We start from the raw sequence: 15,742 nt of genomic DNA on the forward strand, positions 1-15,742 counted from the left end.
TTTCGACCCAATACTCGGATATAAGTTGGCATGTGTGGCGCCGATGCCGTGGGCGCCACACACTGCAAGTGTGGCGCCACCGTGAAGGGCGCCACACATTGACTTGTGTTAAAAACCGTAAAAATTCTACCAAACTCCAACAGTTTTCATTGGACACAAGCAAGTACCAATCTCGAACATACACAACAAGTAGCAATATCGAAGATGTAGTCTACATCGTAGCAAGTAAATTCAAACAACAAGTAGCATTACAAACATTGTTCGAAATGACATAGGGTTCACAATTCGATACTTATGAAGATATAGTTCACAACAACACGGAGCACATCCTAGTGTCGTCCTCGACGTGTCGTCCTCACCGGCCGCTTCCGGACGGCCATCCTCTTCGTCCGCTGTCGTGGCTCTTGTTGCTCGCTGCTCCCGGTGCTCCTCCTGCTCCTCCCGCTCCTCCTCGCTCCTCCTCGCTCCTCCTCTCGAAGAGAACGGCTCGTCGTTCCTCATCCTCGACAAAGATGATCTCCGCACCGGCCCCTCATCCTCCTCAGTGACAACCTTCTTTCCTCGGTTGACATAATCTTCCGGAGTGTACCGTTTTGGAGCATTGCCCCTTGGCTTCAACTGGTAAGCTGACCGTGGGGCTTGCTTGGAGGTATGCTTTGACTCAGAATCAAGTCGTCGTCAGGAGGAATCTTCACAAACATGAACACATGAGATTACAAAAGTTGAAATTAGTAAGAACATGTTTGACAGCAACAAAATAGTCCATACCTGCGGTTCTTCGAAGAGGAGGATGTAGGGATTTCGCCTTCGCGGCAACCTAGCAAGTTCACTAACCGCCGCATCTTTCGTGCAGTGTTCTGCGTCATGGAACTCACGGTTACAAAGCCACCAGAACATAATTGCGTACATTCAAAGTTGGTGATCATACCTTAATAAAATGTCGCAACGGTCCGACAGGCTTTTCATCTCTGTGGCTCTGGTCCCACATAATCTCGCACTCGTCAGCTGTTTTTTGGATCTCCGACCGCTGTGAAAAACATAGCATACACAATTTAAGCGAGCACATGGAAATCTAGATGATGTACTATTTAGTGAGAGAATCCATTACCACGAAGTTCAGCTCGGAAGCAATAGAAGTCGATCTCCTCTCGCGAGCATAGGTGTCGTGCTGGCTTTGCGCAACCTCATCGAACTCGATGGGGTCGTCCAAGATGTAGTCAGCATACGCGCGCTTCACTAACTCGATACGCGTGTTTTCATGGAACCATTGGAGGTAGTTGTTGAAAGCGGCCAAGTCGTGAGGCACAATCTCCAGAGGGCCAGCAGTCCGTGTCGCTTCCAAACAATGTTGGAACGCTGCGATGTGGCCGCTATGGTGGATCGGCCAATTTGTGATCTTCCTCCGCCGTCGCCTATCAAGCCCGCAAGAATCAAGAAGTTAGATTCTACCTCTTCTATCGAGAATCTTCCGTCGCCCGATTCCAGAAGTTTACCTATGAAGCGCCTTGTCCGTGTCTTGCCACCGAGGTGGGCACTCTTGATACAGCCCAAACTCGTCTCATCACTCTCTGCGGCCGGTGGTGTTCAACAAGCCACATGCATATGAGTGGGCAGCGCATCCGCCGGAACGGGGCCTCCGCCGTGCACTTGCGGTTGAGGTCAGCCATCCCCGCGCCAATACGGTAGTAGGTACCATATGGCTCCCATTCCACCTGCACCATACAAATATTTCAGAATTTAGAACATGCCAGTAGAATCAATGAAAACTAGGATTGCAAAAGAGTGATCGGTTACCTGCTCAGCGGTAAGAGTGTCCAACTCCGCAGTGTACTGAGTCCCAAAGATATGCCCAAGTGGGCTCCCGATCAGGGTTGTTCGGGTAATGAGGCCATGGCCTCTCGTTGAGTACCCTAGGCCGCCCAACTGATATGCGGTCCCAGCTCCATACGGAAAGTAGGAGCAAGCATCCACCAATACCGCCGCTCCCAGTCCTGCTCCCAGTCCTGCGACAAGCTTCGTCCAACTGCGTACATAAGACATTTGGTTACTACTTTGTCTAGCACACTACTATAGGAAAATAGTACATAGAACAAGTCATCACCTGCCGGTAGAGGTAGGCAAGTGCCGCTGTTCCCCAACTCCACCGGTTGTCCAACACGATAAGCGCCTTCAGCCCAACACCAATGGGCCAGCTTCCCCCACTGTCGTGAAAGAGAGTCTTCGAAATCATGTACCATAAGTACACGCGGGCGTACGTCCTCCGAGTGTCCTCGTTGGCCCCTTCCGGGCATTGTGCAAAGTTAGTCTTGATCCAAGAGAAAGACGCGCCGGCGGGAACTCTCTCCTTTGGATTTGCTGGCGTCGGAGGAGCCCTGCCAATAAGGTTCTCCATCTGTCCGTGCCACCCATCAGAAGCTGTGTTCATACACAGTGGCTCGCCCTGAATAGGTAGTCCAAGGATCATGGAAACATCCTGGAGAGTAGGGGCCATCTCGCCGGCCCTCAAGTGGAAGGTGTGCGTCTCCGGCCTCCACTGGCCGACAAGAGCGGTGAGTGCCGCGGCGTTCATGTTCGGCCCCCCACGGCTTACAAGGGATATGAACGGCATAAGACCGGTAGGCTGGATGAACTCCGTGTACCTCTCGTCATAAGGTATATCCACTGTGCGATGGTAACGAATCTTCAAAGGGTGAAGATCCGTTCCCCTCTCCGTCATATGAACAGCTCGGTGCTCCCTGTCGTACTCTTCATCCAGAAGCCACACCATCCTACATGTTTACACAACCATGTTATGAGTCATTCCACTAACAAAAATGAGCAACACATACATGAGAATATATCTAACTTTCGAATCACCTATACATCACACATACATGAGAGTTCATATCCAAATACATCACACATATGAATTTCGCCACATACATACATACATACATAATAGACATATGTAAGACAATAGAATGCATTTGCTAAGCTCCAATTTTGCCTTTTCACCACATACATACATAAGGTTCTATACACACATACATTCATATCTAGGGATAGAACACCATAGCCATTTCAAACATCTTTGGATACAATGCATACAATCTAACAAAATTTAACATCTATGGTTCAAACACATGCATACAATCTATGGTTCCAACAAATCTATGGTTGAAATCTATGGTTCAAACACATGCATACAAATCTATGGTTCAAACACAACCAAAATTTCCAATCTAGGATGAATCGAAGGGAACGAATTAAACCGGAGCAAATCTTGGATGAATCGAAGGGGAACGAAGGGGAATACCTTGAGGATTGTATGGGGATGGATTTGGCTGGCCAGATCTGTCCAATCCGTGGAGGATTTGGTGGGGGGCGGCGGAGAGGCGGCCGGCGGCGGCGGTTGGAGGAGAGAAAGAGAGGAGAGAAAGAAGAGAAAGAGAGGGTCGGGCTGGGGGCGGGCGCGGTGTGGCGCCCGCGGCATCGGCGCCACACATGCTAGTGTGGCGCCCGTGGCATCGGCGCCACACATAGAGCCTCGCCAAAACGACTAAGTCCCAGACGAATTGTCTCACAATATGTTTTGGGCAATTGTAAGTGCATGTGTGGCGTCGATGGGAGGGGCGCCACACATGCTGCCACGTCGGATCGGCGGACCAGCTCAGCGTCAAGCGCGCCACGTCGGCTGGGAGAGTGGCGCCGGCAGGAGGGACGCCACACTGGCATGTGTGGCGCCGACGTGGGGGGCGCCACACAAAAGGGTTAGATGGGTGAAATAGTTTCGCCGGGGGTTAGTCTGTGCTTTCCTTTCACCTTTAGGTTATTTTTGTGCAAATCGCCTACATAAGCCTCACCTGCGATCGCGTCTGCTCTCTGGCTATCCATCCTCCGGCCGGCCGCTACTTCCTTTGGCATTTGGAACAAGCGCCAACCTTCCCGCTTCGATTTGCCACTCGGTGCTTCTCCCAATTTTACACTGCAAAATTCTCAACAACAAAAAATTACACTGCAAAGATTGATGTTAAAGTGGCTTCGCCTCTTCGGTGAACCAGATGATCTCGATACATTTTCAAATGTTATACTCCCTTGGTGCCATGAAAAAGTAAGGAGTACTTCTACTAGTCTTTACTCTTTGGACACATACGTTCAAGAAAAGCAAGACCTCTTGTGCAGGGTTAACATCTCAATAATTCCTACCGCGAGCGCGCGATCCATCTGCGCACTGATTACCATAACCCACCATGGTGCCAGATGGGGCCTAAAGATGCTTAATTAAGTGAGATGCTAAATAATCAGGAGCTTTTACAAGCAAAGGGTAAATCATCATGCACCATTGCACCAAAAGACTGAAATTAAGCGACAGTAATGTGAATTCAGTTCATGCATTATGACCACCAGGAACCAGGAATCTGATAAAGACAGCGTAACCACCCTATCCCTAATTAAATCTATCTACTGTATTATACCAGTGTTGACACGGCAATGTCTCCTACATTAACAGGTTGGGATGGTACTGTCAAGTGGAGCATCAGAGATTACCAGTGACAATAACAAGAAAAAAATCGTAGCAGCAGGCCTGTCCGAGGAACATACAAGTAGTACTCCATACATGCCAAATATTTAGACAGATGTTTTTAAAAAACATACGGTAGACAAGTCTACCGCAGGTTACCAATGCCTCAACATCAACTTAAATTTGGAAAAGCGGTTCAGCAGTTGCACAAACACATCGCAACCGAGCCAAACAGAACAAATGCATCAGCAAATATTCCCACAAAATCAAGTGTAGTGAGGATAGAAGTTTTGTGGTAGATTGATAAGATTTAGCCCACAAATGTTTCTTACACTACATAGTTAGCCAATATTCGGTGAGACAAACATATCACCCCATGTTGTACTCTTAGACTTCACTATTTGATTTGGCCTTCGATGGCTCTCCCAATTCTCAACTGCAAAGATGGTGTTAGGAGGCTTCGGTGAATCTGACGATTTCAATACATTTCTAAAAGTTGTACTATTAGACTTCACTCTTTGTACAAATATGTTCAAGACAAGCGATACGCCTCGTGCGGGGGTTAACATCTCACTAAACCCCATCGCAATCCCTCTCGAAGTGAGTGCCATAATCCACCCCAGTAGTCCAGTACCAAATGAAGCAGAAAGATGCTTAAGTAAGGTGGTCATCTCTGATAGATCCTAAATTAACAATCATCGGTACCTTTAGATTGATGAAGGGTGCACCACACTAATGCATAATAGCTTCACGATGCAAAGGACCGAAATGAAGCGACAGTAGTCAGAACCTCGCCCCAATGTGCTCCAGTTATCTTTCCTGCACTAGGACCACCAGGAACGGGCAATCTGATAAAGACAGCGTAACCACCCTATCCCTAATCAAATCTATTATCCGTGTTGACACGCATGTCTCCAACATGAATAATTCGAGGTAGTACTGTCTAAGTAGAGCATCAGAGACACTCTTACCAAGAACCGAAAAGATCACAGAAGACGAGAGTGTAGGTGTGCCTGAGGAACACTGTCAAAATTAACCAAAACGAACTTTCCCTGCAAGCAATTACCTGCCAAAAGTATTTACAGATTGACGTTTCTAACAAACATACGAGCGACAGATTTGCACAGCTCTCCTACCTGTTATAGCACCGCCTCAGCATCAACTTGAACTAGGAAAGCATTTCAGTAGAGGCACAAAATCGTCGCAGCTGTGCTGGACAGAGGAATGTATCAGCAAGTCTTTCATGAAATGAAGTGCAGTGAGCAGAGAAGGTTGCTAGATTGATAACATGTCTCCAATAAGCATTTGTTACACAAGCATTACATTTGACAAGCATTTGGTGAAAATGACACGGACATAACTCCAGGTTCTATAGAAACATTATGGAAACAGTCTAGGGGGCTGGACCATAAGACTGAAGCTCGCTAGCTCATTAATGCTGGATTATGAGCACCAGCTAGCCTTCAGGCCCTGTTGATGATCGCATACGCTATCTTCACAGGTCTTCCCCGCAGCTCAGACTGATTCATCCCTACAGCTTTCTCAAGCGACTCATCGTCCTCAAAATCGACATGGCAGAAGCCACGGGAATCTCCAGTCCTCTTGTCGACGGCAAACCTTATCGATGCAATCCTTGATGATTTGAAGAAATCTCGCAGGTCCTTCTCGGTAATGTTCCATGAGAGGTTGCCAACATACGCCGAGAGGCAGCCATCAGGCTTCTCAGGATCAGATTGGTGCTCCGACTTCTTTTGCCTCTTCGAGCTCGCAGTTACTCTGCATCTTTCAACCCTCATAAACCTGTTGCCCCTGGACAAGCCACACATGTATCAGTTAGAAGGGACTTCGCCTGCATGCCGCCACGACTTTAAGAGAAATGAACAGACATGCTCGGCAGGGACTTACATTTTGTGTCCATCCAGCTCTAGAGATTTCATGGCAACCTCGTCTGACTGAAATGAAGTAAAATAAAATCAGAATTAAAGCTACCCAGTTATAAGTTTCAGCTTCCATATTTCTTCAGTTTTGTCAGTAGTTTTCAGAGAGAGCAGCAATAGCATGTTTACTCCATAACATGAGGAATTCAACCAGTCAGCCCTAAAATCACAAATCAGGATGGAAACCTAGGCTAACACATAATGTGCATAGCTCATTCAACAACCTGAAACAATCAGGCGACGCCTACAAACACTATGCTGCTAAATGCTAAGTATACTCCCAATAAGTGGGGTGTAAGTTCATATTTGTCGTCCCGGCATGTAGTTGATTCAGGCAAAAGAAAAAAACGCGAACTGTTGCAATTTGCAAATGGCCGGCCATTGTTAGTTCGTTTCTAAACCTCCTGGTGGGGGGCAAGTTAGAGCAAATCCTGATGTGCCACTGTATGAACTCTAAAATCATTGCCACGGCATCAATAATTCAATATGACAGATATAACAGCAGTATACTACTAGTTCAGTATTGACCTCGAAGGTGACGAAGGCGAGGCCGCGGAAGTTGCCGGAGTCCGGGAAGCGGGAGAGCTGGAGCGAGCGGATGGGGCCGAACTTGTCGAACAGGCCCCGGATCTCCTCCTCGGTGGTCGTGTACGGCATGCCGCTCGCCACCACCTTGCCGCACTCATAGCTCTCCGAGCGCTCCCCGGCCTCCTCCGCCTCGGCGGCAGGCTCCTCCGGCGTCTCGTGCACCTGCTGTGCCGCCGGCTCGTCGGCCGCGGCGGCGATGGGCTGGCCCCACTTGTCCTTCTTGGGCTTCTTCCGCTTCTTGGTCTTGTCGGGGTTGGCTGGGGCTCGCGCTCGCGGGGCCTGGTCCTCCGCCGCCATGGCTTAAACCCTAATCCTTCCGATGTTTGCCTTCGCGCCGCCGCCGCCGAGACAATGACCTGCCCTATTCTGCTTGCTTGGCTTGGTGTTGGTGGGTAGCGTGTAGTCCGCTCCAGCAGCACGGCAGGAGATGAGATCCACACCGTCGATTGAGTTTACTCTAAGTAGTACTACAACTGCTAGAATTCTCCATTTTTATATAGGCCAAAAAGTATTTCTAAATAAAATTTCGTTTTCTTTTGTGGCCTAAAAGTAATGATGTTGCCAGAGATGGATCATAGGATCAAAAAAAAAAAAATTTGAACACAGATATATTATAACAGGTAAGCAAGCCGCCTCATTAAAAACCTTCCAGCCCCCTTCGGTACCCTGGTAAGAAAAAGAGAGCGTAAAAAAACTTGCTGCCCTTGGATCAGATAGAAGTTACATCGTTCACCATTGTTGGTAAAATAAAGCTAGGGGGGTCATTGTCCCAAAACTCATCGACATGATTCATAACACTATGCCTAGCTAGCTCATGAACAACCTGATTTGCCTCTCTATTACAATGCTCAAACAGAATTTCCTTATACCTAGCAGATAGAATCCTGCAATCATCAAAAATAGCCGAGGAAGACGTGGCAGAGAAGCATCCATTCAGCAAAGTTTCAATGACCTGCACATTATCTGATTGGATAATAACCTTATTCTCTCCTAGGAATTGTGCCAAACTCAGACCATCACGCAAAGCATAAGCCTCTGCCATGAAAGGATCCGCCACGAAGTGAATCTCCTTACAGCTTGCCGCCATAAATTTTCCTTTGCAATCTCTAGCAATTTCACCCATGCCTCCTGTACCTAGATCGGCATCATAAGCAGCATCAACATTAATTTTTATTGATCCCTCTTTTGTGCAGACCCAAGCTTCCTTCTTACTCTAAATAGTTTTCTTTTTGGCTCTCCAATAGTTTGTCGCCAAAACACCAATTGACATAGCACTTCTGTGCATAGGCTGTAGTTGCTCACCGTGAGTAAATTGGCGTCTTTCCCACCATAAGTACCAAGCGCCAGTTAGAATAATTTTGGCCACTCCAATTCCCTTAAGAGATTGGGACATACTGGGATTCATGATCATATGCTGAATTAAAAGAGGGCCCGGCATAGTAATCTGCAAAGAGGACATGATTACTTGGTATATACCCACCTTCTCCCAAATCTGTTTTGCACGCGGGCAGGTAAACAAAGTATGTAGGATATCTTCACATCCAATGTTGCAAATTGGGCACTGACTAGATTGGGCAATATGCCTATTCGATAGCACTCCTAGACAGGGAATAAAACCATGCAAGACCCTCCATCCGAAAATCTTGATTTTTGCTGGAATATTCAGGCTCCAAAGATGTTTCCAAAGTTTACTATGTTGAGAGTCCCCAATATCCATAACATTAGGATTTCGTCTCCCAAACTGGTAATAGGATCAAAACAATTTCATAACCTGTGATATTCTCTTTTGTGGCCTAAAAGTAATGATGTTGCCACAGATGTATAATTTCATATATAAACACCATCATACACAAAGATGCACCTTTGATCTTATGTACATATGCTCCTGCTACCAAAATAAATATTTTTAAATGTCCAAATATATTTTGAATAAAATTTCGTGCGTACATACTGACATGTGCTTTTCACAAAAAATGATTTTTTATCATGCATAAAAAAGATGAAGACAGAGAGATTTCTCACGACGAACTTTTTCTAGCACCAATTTTTTTCTCTTTTACATGACACAAACATATCTGTTTTTCGTGAAACAACATCAACATGTAGACGCTACATTTTTGCTGGATTTTTTTTATAGTATTATAAAATGCATTTTAAATGCATTTCAAAAATAAGGAGCATATCTTGGTGCAAAACACAGACTGACATACTATTTTGTTTGGAGGTGTATATATATACAATAACAGGGAGATATATTAACAGAAATGCACGTAGACTGGATAAAGATGACTGAAAGCACAGCATATGCAAGGAGTGCAAGCTCGACTCAACATATGCCACAGCAATTCTTCAGATCGTCATTTTTCTAATACAATGAATCGCTGTAAAATGCTTCGTTGACGACACCAACACACAGGTTTAAGTAAAACACAACATTCAATCCACCACATATCAGAAGAGAAGAGGGGCAAGCACATATATAGATACATGGCAAATGCTGCATCCAAAAACATATGTTCTTTAGCATTTAGAACTGCAGTGACACACAGAACAATCCTCCTCCGATAACAGGACAAACCGAAGTTTGACATTAACCCACAAAACAAGCACTCAAACAGTTGAGAAATTCCGATTACAACCAAGACGGTCTTAAATCGCAATTGGTCCCACAATGAAGGTAAATACTTCTCAGAGATCTAGCACCCTATTCCGGGTTATACTTGATCTAATTCCATATTTGCAGAGGCATTCATTTAAGATCTAGCAAGAACTAGGCGGATGTGCAGCATGGATCAGTAAGCAGCCAATGCTGAATGCTCTCACACCAACGGAGGGAACTGCTTGGCCTGCACCCGAACACGCCTCTTGTATTCAGCTGGATCCTGCATACCAAAATGGTGTTACTACAGGACTATATCTGATATGATTTTGGAGGCCTAGTTAGACACCAGTAAGCATTAGCTGAACCCTGACTGTGGTCACTCTTGACTAACCTGGATAAAAAGGTGATAACCATCTGTCTGAGCAGGGTCAGCAGGGTTTGGCTGATCAAGCAAGTCCTGAATTCCAACAAGAATCTGCTTCACAGTAATAGCTGGTCTCCAACCCTGGAAGGATTAAATCGGACAGTAAACAATGGTATCAATTCTGACATTACACAAATAATAGCTAACAAATGGTTGGCAAGCTTACGCTGTCCTCATTAAGGATTGAAAGGCAGACTGTTCCTGAAGGATAAACATTCGGGTGGAAGAAGTTTGCTGGGAACTTGCACTTGGGAGGTTTGCTAGGGTAATCCTCACTGAAATGAAGGGTAAGAGGGAAGTATCCTCCTTCCCAATCAGTCTGCAAAACAGAAGATGGAAACCATTATAGCCACACCATGCATTTACAAACAGTCTACAACTCTGTACGTAAAGAGAGAAGCAACAAATTGTGAATGATCACAAGGCTGATATCTGAAAGAATTCAAGAACATAACCTGAACCAAATCACTAAGACACTATCGTTACCGAACTCAAACGACCTAAATGACAAGGGAAAAGATTTAGATCGTTTTCTACATGATATTAGTATGCCACACCAAATCATGGACATGTTTCAAAGTCTCTGGCTCATTTATATTCATAGTTGACGGTAGACACCTCAAATTAGCTTAAGACAGAACAGTTGCTACCAGAGAATGGAATAACCTGGAAGGAACTCAAGTTTGTAGATTCTGAACCATTGCTAATATGCTAACACAACTTTATTAGGGCCTGAGTGACTTGGCCAAGTTAATAATAGAGCATCGAGAAATTTCCTACCAAATGGGGTTGCACACAATATAGTTAACTCCTAGTTAACCTTTCCTTGATCATTGCACACGTCCACTGCAACCATGGTATACAGTGGTTACTGCACTTAACAACACCTTTCAAAGCATATAACCTAACAATGTACAAGTTTATGTATAAAGGAGTAGTATTCAGATGCTAAGTAGATGTCAACAGTGACACTCACACTAAAATGGGCATTTTTGCCATGGTAATGATGGAGCTAGCTACTAGCTCTCACCCAAGGCTCCCTCTCATTATAAAGAGATGTTATATTCGTTAACTTAATGTTCTTTCCTGTTAGAAGCAATCTCGTCAAGTAGCTATACATGCATGCTGGCAGGAATTGGTATGCTAGGACAACTTGCATGAAGTTTCTAGTCCAGGTTATAGATAGCTGCATGTTGGCGTGAAACAGTAGTAGAAGCAAATCTGAAGTTGACCACTAGCAGTAAAGTTGGTCATGCTTAACGGGTAAGAAAGCGTGAACAAACCATACCAAAACTCAGGCCACAGCACTATGCACGCCGAAGGGTCAGACGAACTAATGATAAGCCCTAATATGGGGAAAAAGTGACAGCTTATTGATTTATAAGTAAAATCAATGTAGCATCTCCAGTTCGGAAGGCCTGACGGGTACAGAGGGACGCGGATGCAGGCCCTAATCTCAATCGGCCGAACGAGATCTGATCAAGCTGACGGGAAATAGTCGAGCCGGGCCGATCTAGAATCAAGCGAGCGGAGCAGTAGGTGGGGGTTTCGAGACTACCAATCAACCAATCAACCAATCGATCGGCGCGGGGCGGGACGGTTGCTTACCCCTTGCTTGCCGGGGATGGTGCAGTGCCAGACCATGAGGTTGACCGTGCCGTCGGCCACCGTCTCGGGCTTGGCGACGAAGCCCTGCGCGGACGAGAAAAAGGGGAACAGATCAGCCGTCGGCGACGCGACATCTGCGATAGGGGGGTACGAGATCGAGACTCACGTGGGGGTGGTTCTTCCGCCAGGCCTTGCGCTCCTCGGCGAGGCGGCCGCGCGCGATCCCCCCGGACGACATGGCGAGCAAGCTGCGGCGGCGGCGGCGGCGGCGGCGCTCCGGTTTGGTTCGGGGGAGAGTGAAGTCGTCAAGCGCGTGCGGTGGGTCGCCTCGCCTCCGTATATTTAACTCCGCCCACCGTTTTTTCTGCAGATAAAATAAATGGAAAACTCGCCGTGACCTTTTCGTTTGCTACATCAGGCAAGCGGTGGGGCCTGTCTCGGTGGTGCCCACCGTGTCAGTGGGTGCAGAAGGTGCGGGTAAGGTTGGGACCGGGGCACGGGAAGGGAAACGGCACGGGCTGCACGGGTGGGACCGGACTTCTGGTGGGGCCCGCCGTATCCTTTCCTTCGGTTGTACGCTTCGAATATTTTGATTTTTTTTTGTTTTGTTTGGGGCATTGGATTCCTGACGATGATGGATGGATGGGCGGCCGTTGCTTTCTCCCGGGTCAACGTTTGGGAGGGCGTGGTGGGATACAGCTGGACGGAGGATGGGAAAGGAAAACACGGGGTGATTTACAGCTACAGTAACAATTGAAAACCATAGTACTCCATAATATTTTTACATTAATATTTTTCATTAATATTTTTCACCATAATATCATTGGCTACATTTATAAATTTTAAAAAATGCAATATCATTTTCAAGTTTTAAAAAATAAAGGTCGTCTGTAACTCGACGTCTCGACCTGTCCACTTTCGGAGAGATTACGGCTCCTTTAATCCATAATATAGCAAAAACATAAAAAATGAAGAAAAAAAAACATATGATTAGGATGTTATGTCTACTTGAATTCAGTTAGAAGATGAAGTGTGTTTGATTGTACAAAAAAGTAAAATTCATGAAGTATGGCCTAATATTTTTTATATAGAATTTACACTGCAAGATTGCTACTTCCTCCGCTCCTTTTTAATTAACTTTACTATGAACCTATGCTAGTTCATTTTCCTCACTCTCTTCGTCGGAGGGAGAGAGTATAAAATTAGTTTCTATAGACATGCTTCTATTAATCAAACAACTTGTGTGCTAAATTCTAAATAATTGCTATTTAATTCATAAAAATCAAACGAGACCTTATAGGTTCCTTTTTTTTTGCGGGGGGGAGACCTTATAGGTTCGATCGCATCGCCGGCCTCATTTCTTTTCTGCTTTGCAGATGGGTCCGCCAGAGAATAATGGGATGCTTTTTTTTTTTTGAGAACATGGCACTTTATTGATCACATAACATCATTACAAAGTTCATCCCGGATTAAACCAGGGATCACACCTACTGAAATATTACAAACGGAAGACACAGCAGAGCGTGCCAGTTTATGTGCCACCACATTAAGTTCACGACGAGCGAATTTAAACGTACAGGATTCATGATCCGACGCAATGGATTTGATATCAGCAATAACTGTACCAATAGTAGAACGATCCCGTTGCCTCGAGTTGATACGCAATGGATTTGATATCAGCAATAATGGGATGCTACTTCTGTTCTTATTGGCTGGAATCGTTAGGTTGATGCGTGCGTACGGGTCAGTGGATGAGGAGGAAGCGAAATTGGAGTCGACTTCTCAGTCTTGACGCCAGGATTGAGAGCCCGGAAGATACGCATCATTCATTAAATTTGCACAGTAACTTAATCATGCATTTTTTTTCCTGAACAAGTTCATCGTCGAAGAAGAGCAGGAACATTTTAGGAGTGGAAGACAGGAACTAGATTTGTGTTAGCATGTACGTACTATTAGGCCCAGGAAAGTGAGCCCAAAGGGCCAAGTCTGTCCCGTCGCGAGAAATATAGACGGTCCATCTCTAACGTGCCTCTTTGATGATCTTCCAAGCCGTAACAGGCCGTTCATGCGAAGAGCTCGAGACTACCCTCGTTAGGGTTGTAAATGGTACGAATAATTTCCGCTCCGAATCCGCATCCGTATCCGTTTTTAAGGATATGGTATGCAATTTTAGAAATCCGCCGGATATGGATGCGGATGCGGATAGTGCTCAAGCGGATATCCGGCGGATACGGTAGAGGATATGGTATTGATACTATCCGACGGATACGGATTATCCGCCATTTTTTGCGGATTATCCGAGGTCCTCAATGAGGATAATCCGAGAAAATTAGCCCAACCCTAAATATTTAGACAATATAGTTAGTTCATCGGCTAAAATATGTATGCTATTAGCGCGCAATTTGCTTTGTTGTACAAACATGTGTGTACATTTAGCTATAGCCTATAATTACAAACATATTATACATAAAAAAGCATACTTCTATTTTTTATGTGTATATTTTCTTAATAATCCGCTTCCGATCCGAGTTCGGTCCGAATCCGCTCCATATCCGTAATCCGATATAATCCGCATCCGAATCCGCATCCGACCATTATCCGCTCCGATCCGAATCCGTCATAAAAATATGGTAAAGGATATGGTAATAGAAATATCCGATCCGATCCGATCCGTTTACATCTCTATCAGTGAGAAACTTGCCAAGACAGATCTTGGTCTGTTCATTCCAATTTCCAACTGTACTCATCATATTCCTAAGGGCATCTCCAGCGGCGCGACGCATTTTAGTGTCCGCGCGCGTCCGTTTGCGTCGCGCAGCGGACGCTGAAATGATCGTTTTCGTCCGCGTGTCCGTTTGCGTCTGGGGTTGGCTCCAGCGGGCCGACGCAATTTTTTTCTCTTTTTCATTTCAACTTAGTTCCAAATATTACAAATTGGAAGATTATTTTACACAAACTAATACATAGTTTGGAACATGGTTTACACAAACTAATACATTAGTTTGTACCACGGTGGACACAAATATAAATATTTTAAAAATAGAAACCAATTGTGTTAATTTCCGTATGTTTGCTGCCAAGAAAGAACATTCGAGGGCACACCCAGTCACCCAAACTGGAAAATTCAGCGGGGGGATTGACGGTGCCCTTGTTGGTTCTACCGATGAGGCGAACAGACAGAAACCTTCCACTACTAGCTTCGTCTGGCCCGTAGCCAGATTCGCTGCAAAGAAAGAACACTCTACGTTCTAACTATCGGAGTCCGACTCGGATTCGGCGGTGTGGTAGTGTCTGCGGCAGGCCGTGTCGTCGAAGACCTTGACGACCATCTCACCGTCTCCCTCGTAGAGGAAGGTGAGCTGGCAGCCGGGCTCGAGCGCCAGGTCACGGGCGAACTTGCCCCACCCGGTGTGCAAGTACATCTTGCCCCGCCCGTCGAATAGGACCTCCACGGCCCGGCGGCGTAGTTGCGGCTCGGCCTCCCGTAGCTGCAAATGCGCCGGCTCGACGCCGTCGACGAACTCGGCGAACTTGTCCGGGAGACGCTTGATGCCGAGCGGGTCGTCGTCGATGCGGAGGAGGAACTCGAAGCAGCGTCCCTCCACGTCGGAGGAAGACGAAGAGGGCGCAGGCGACGGCGAGCGTGGGGTCGTAGCTGCTCCACCACGGCGGCCCCTGCCCTGTCCCCGGGCCCGTCCAGGGTCGCGGCCTCGACCGCCTCGCCGGCCACCAGGACCCGCCATGGTCTTCCTCGCGGGGCTGGCTGCGTCGCAGGAACACCTAGGCGGCGGAAAGCTGGAGCTTTGTGGCGGCTAGGGTTTCTATGGAGGAGTGGATGAGGAAGAAGAAGGTGCGGCCCCTTTATATAGGCCGGAGGCATGCGGTGGCCACGGGACGCGTGGCGACGCCATTAACGTGGTTGGCGGAGGTGGGCTGCGGCCGCTCGGCAGCCGAGGCATTGCCATTAACGTGGCGCAGACTGCCGAAGCGACGCAGCGGCGCCAGTCGCTGGCGCGTTTGAGAAGACGCATCGACACAGGGTCGCTGCCAGGCGGGCCCGACGAAACGTCCGCCGGATACGA

At 46.7% G+C, this 15,742-nt stretch overlaps 2 protein-coding genes across 2 annotated transcripts; both read right to left on the reverse strand.

The window, feature by feature from the left end:
- Positions 1-5,760: 5,760 nt before the first annotated feature.
- On the reverse strand, positions 5,761-7,354 carry LOC124694174 (phragmoplastin interacting protein 1-like). Its single transcript, XM_047227191.1, has 3 exons — positions 6,967-7,354; positions 6,407-6,453; positions 5,761-6,310 (listed from the first exon to the last, which is right to left on the reverse strand). The coding sequence occupies exons 1-3, from the start codon at positions 7,321-7,323 to the stop codon at positions 5,965-5,967; spliced, it is 750 nt and encodes a 249-aa protein (XP_047083147.1). The 5' UTR covers positions 7,324-7,354; the 3' UTR covers positions 5,761-5,964.
- Positions 7,355-9,502: 2,148 nt separating this feature from the next.
- Positions 9,503-11,932, reverse strand: LOC124701090 (SUMO-conjugating enzyme SCE1-like). The gene is made up of 5 exons (XM_047233139.1): positions 11,827-11,932; positions 11,661-11,744; positions 10,219-10,371; positions 10,020-10,133; positions 9,503-9,908 (listed from the first exon to the last, which is right to left on the reverse strand). Exons 1-5 carry the CDS (start codon positions 11,896-11,898, stop codon positions 9,846-9,848), a joined length of 486 nt encoding a protein of 161 aa, XP_047089095.1. The 5' UTR covers positions 11,899-11,932; the 3' UTR covers positions 9,503-9,845.
- Between the last annotated feature and the right edge of the window lie 3,810 nt (positions 11,933-15,742).

This window comes from Lolium rigidum, chromosome 3, assembly GCF_022539505.1.
Source record: "Lolium rigidum isolate FL_2022 chromosome 3, APGP_CSIRO_Lrig_0.1, whole genome shotgun sequence".
Taxonomy (NCBI): Eukaryota; Viridiplantae; Streptophyta; class Magnoliopsida; order Poales; family Poaceae; genus Lolium; species Lolium rigidum.

What these genes read in the sequence shown, in the direction of transcription:
- LOC124694174 (XM_047227191.1), bottom strand. Translation starts at nt 7,323, where the DNA reads ATGGCGGCGGAGGACCAGGCCCCGCGAGCGCGAGCCCCAGCCAACCCC. An exon ending in TCGCCTTCGTCACCTTCGAG is followed by an intron (nt 6,454 to 6,966) that starts GTCAATACTGAA and finishes ACTTCATTTCAG; the next exon opens with TCAGACGAGGTTGCCATGAA. An exon ending in GAGCTGGATGGACACAAAAT is followed by an intron (nt 6,311 to 6,406) that starts GTAAGTCCCTGC and finishes TGGCTTGTCCAG; the next exon opens with GGGCAACAGGTTTATGAGGG.
- LOC124701090 (XM_047233139.1), bottom strand. Translation starts at nt 11,898, where the DNA reads ATGTCGTCCGGGGGGATCGCGCGCGGCCGCCTCGCCGAGGAGCGCAAG. An exon ending in CAATCCTTAATGAGGACAGC is followed by an intron (nt 10,134 to 10,218) that starts GTAAGCTTGCCA and finishes TAATCCTTCCAG; the next exon opens with GGTTGGAGACCAGCTATTAC. An exon ending in GTTATCACCTTTTTATCCAG is followed by an intron (nt 9,909 to 10,019) that starts GTTAGTCAAGAG and finishes TTTGGTATGCAG; the next exon opens with GATCCAGCTGAATACAAGAG.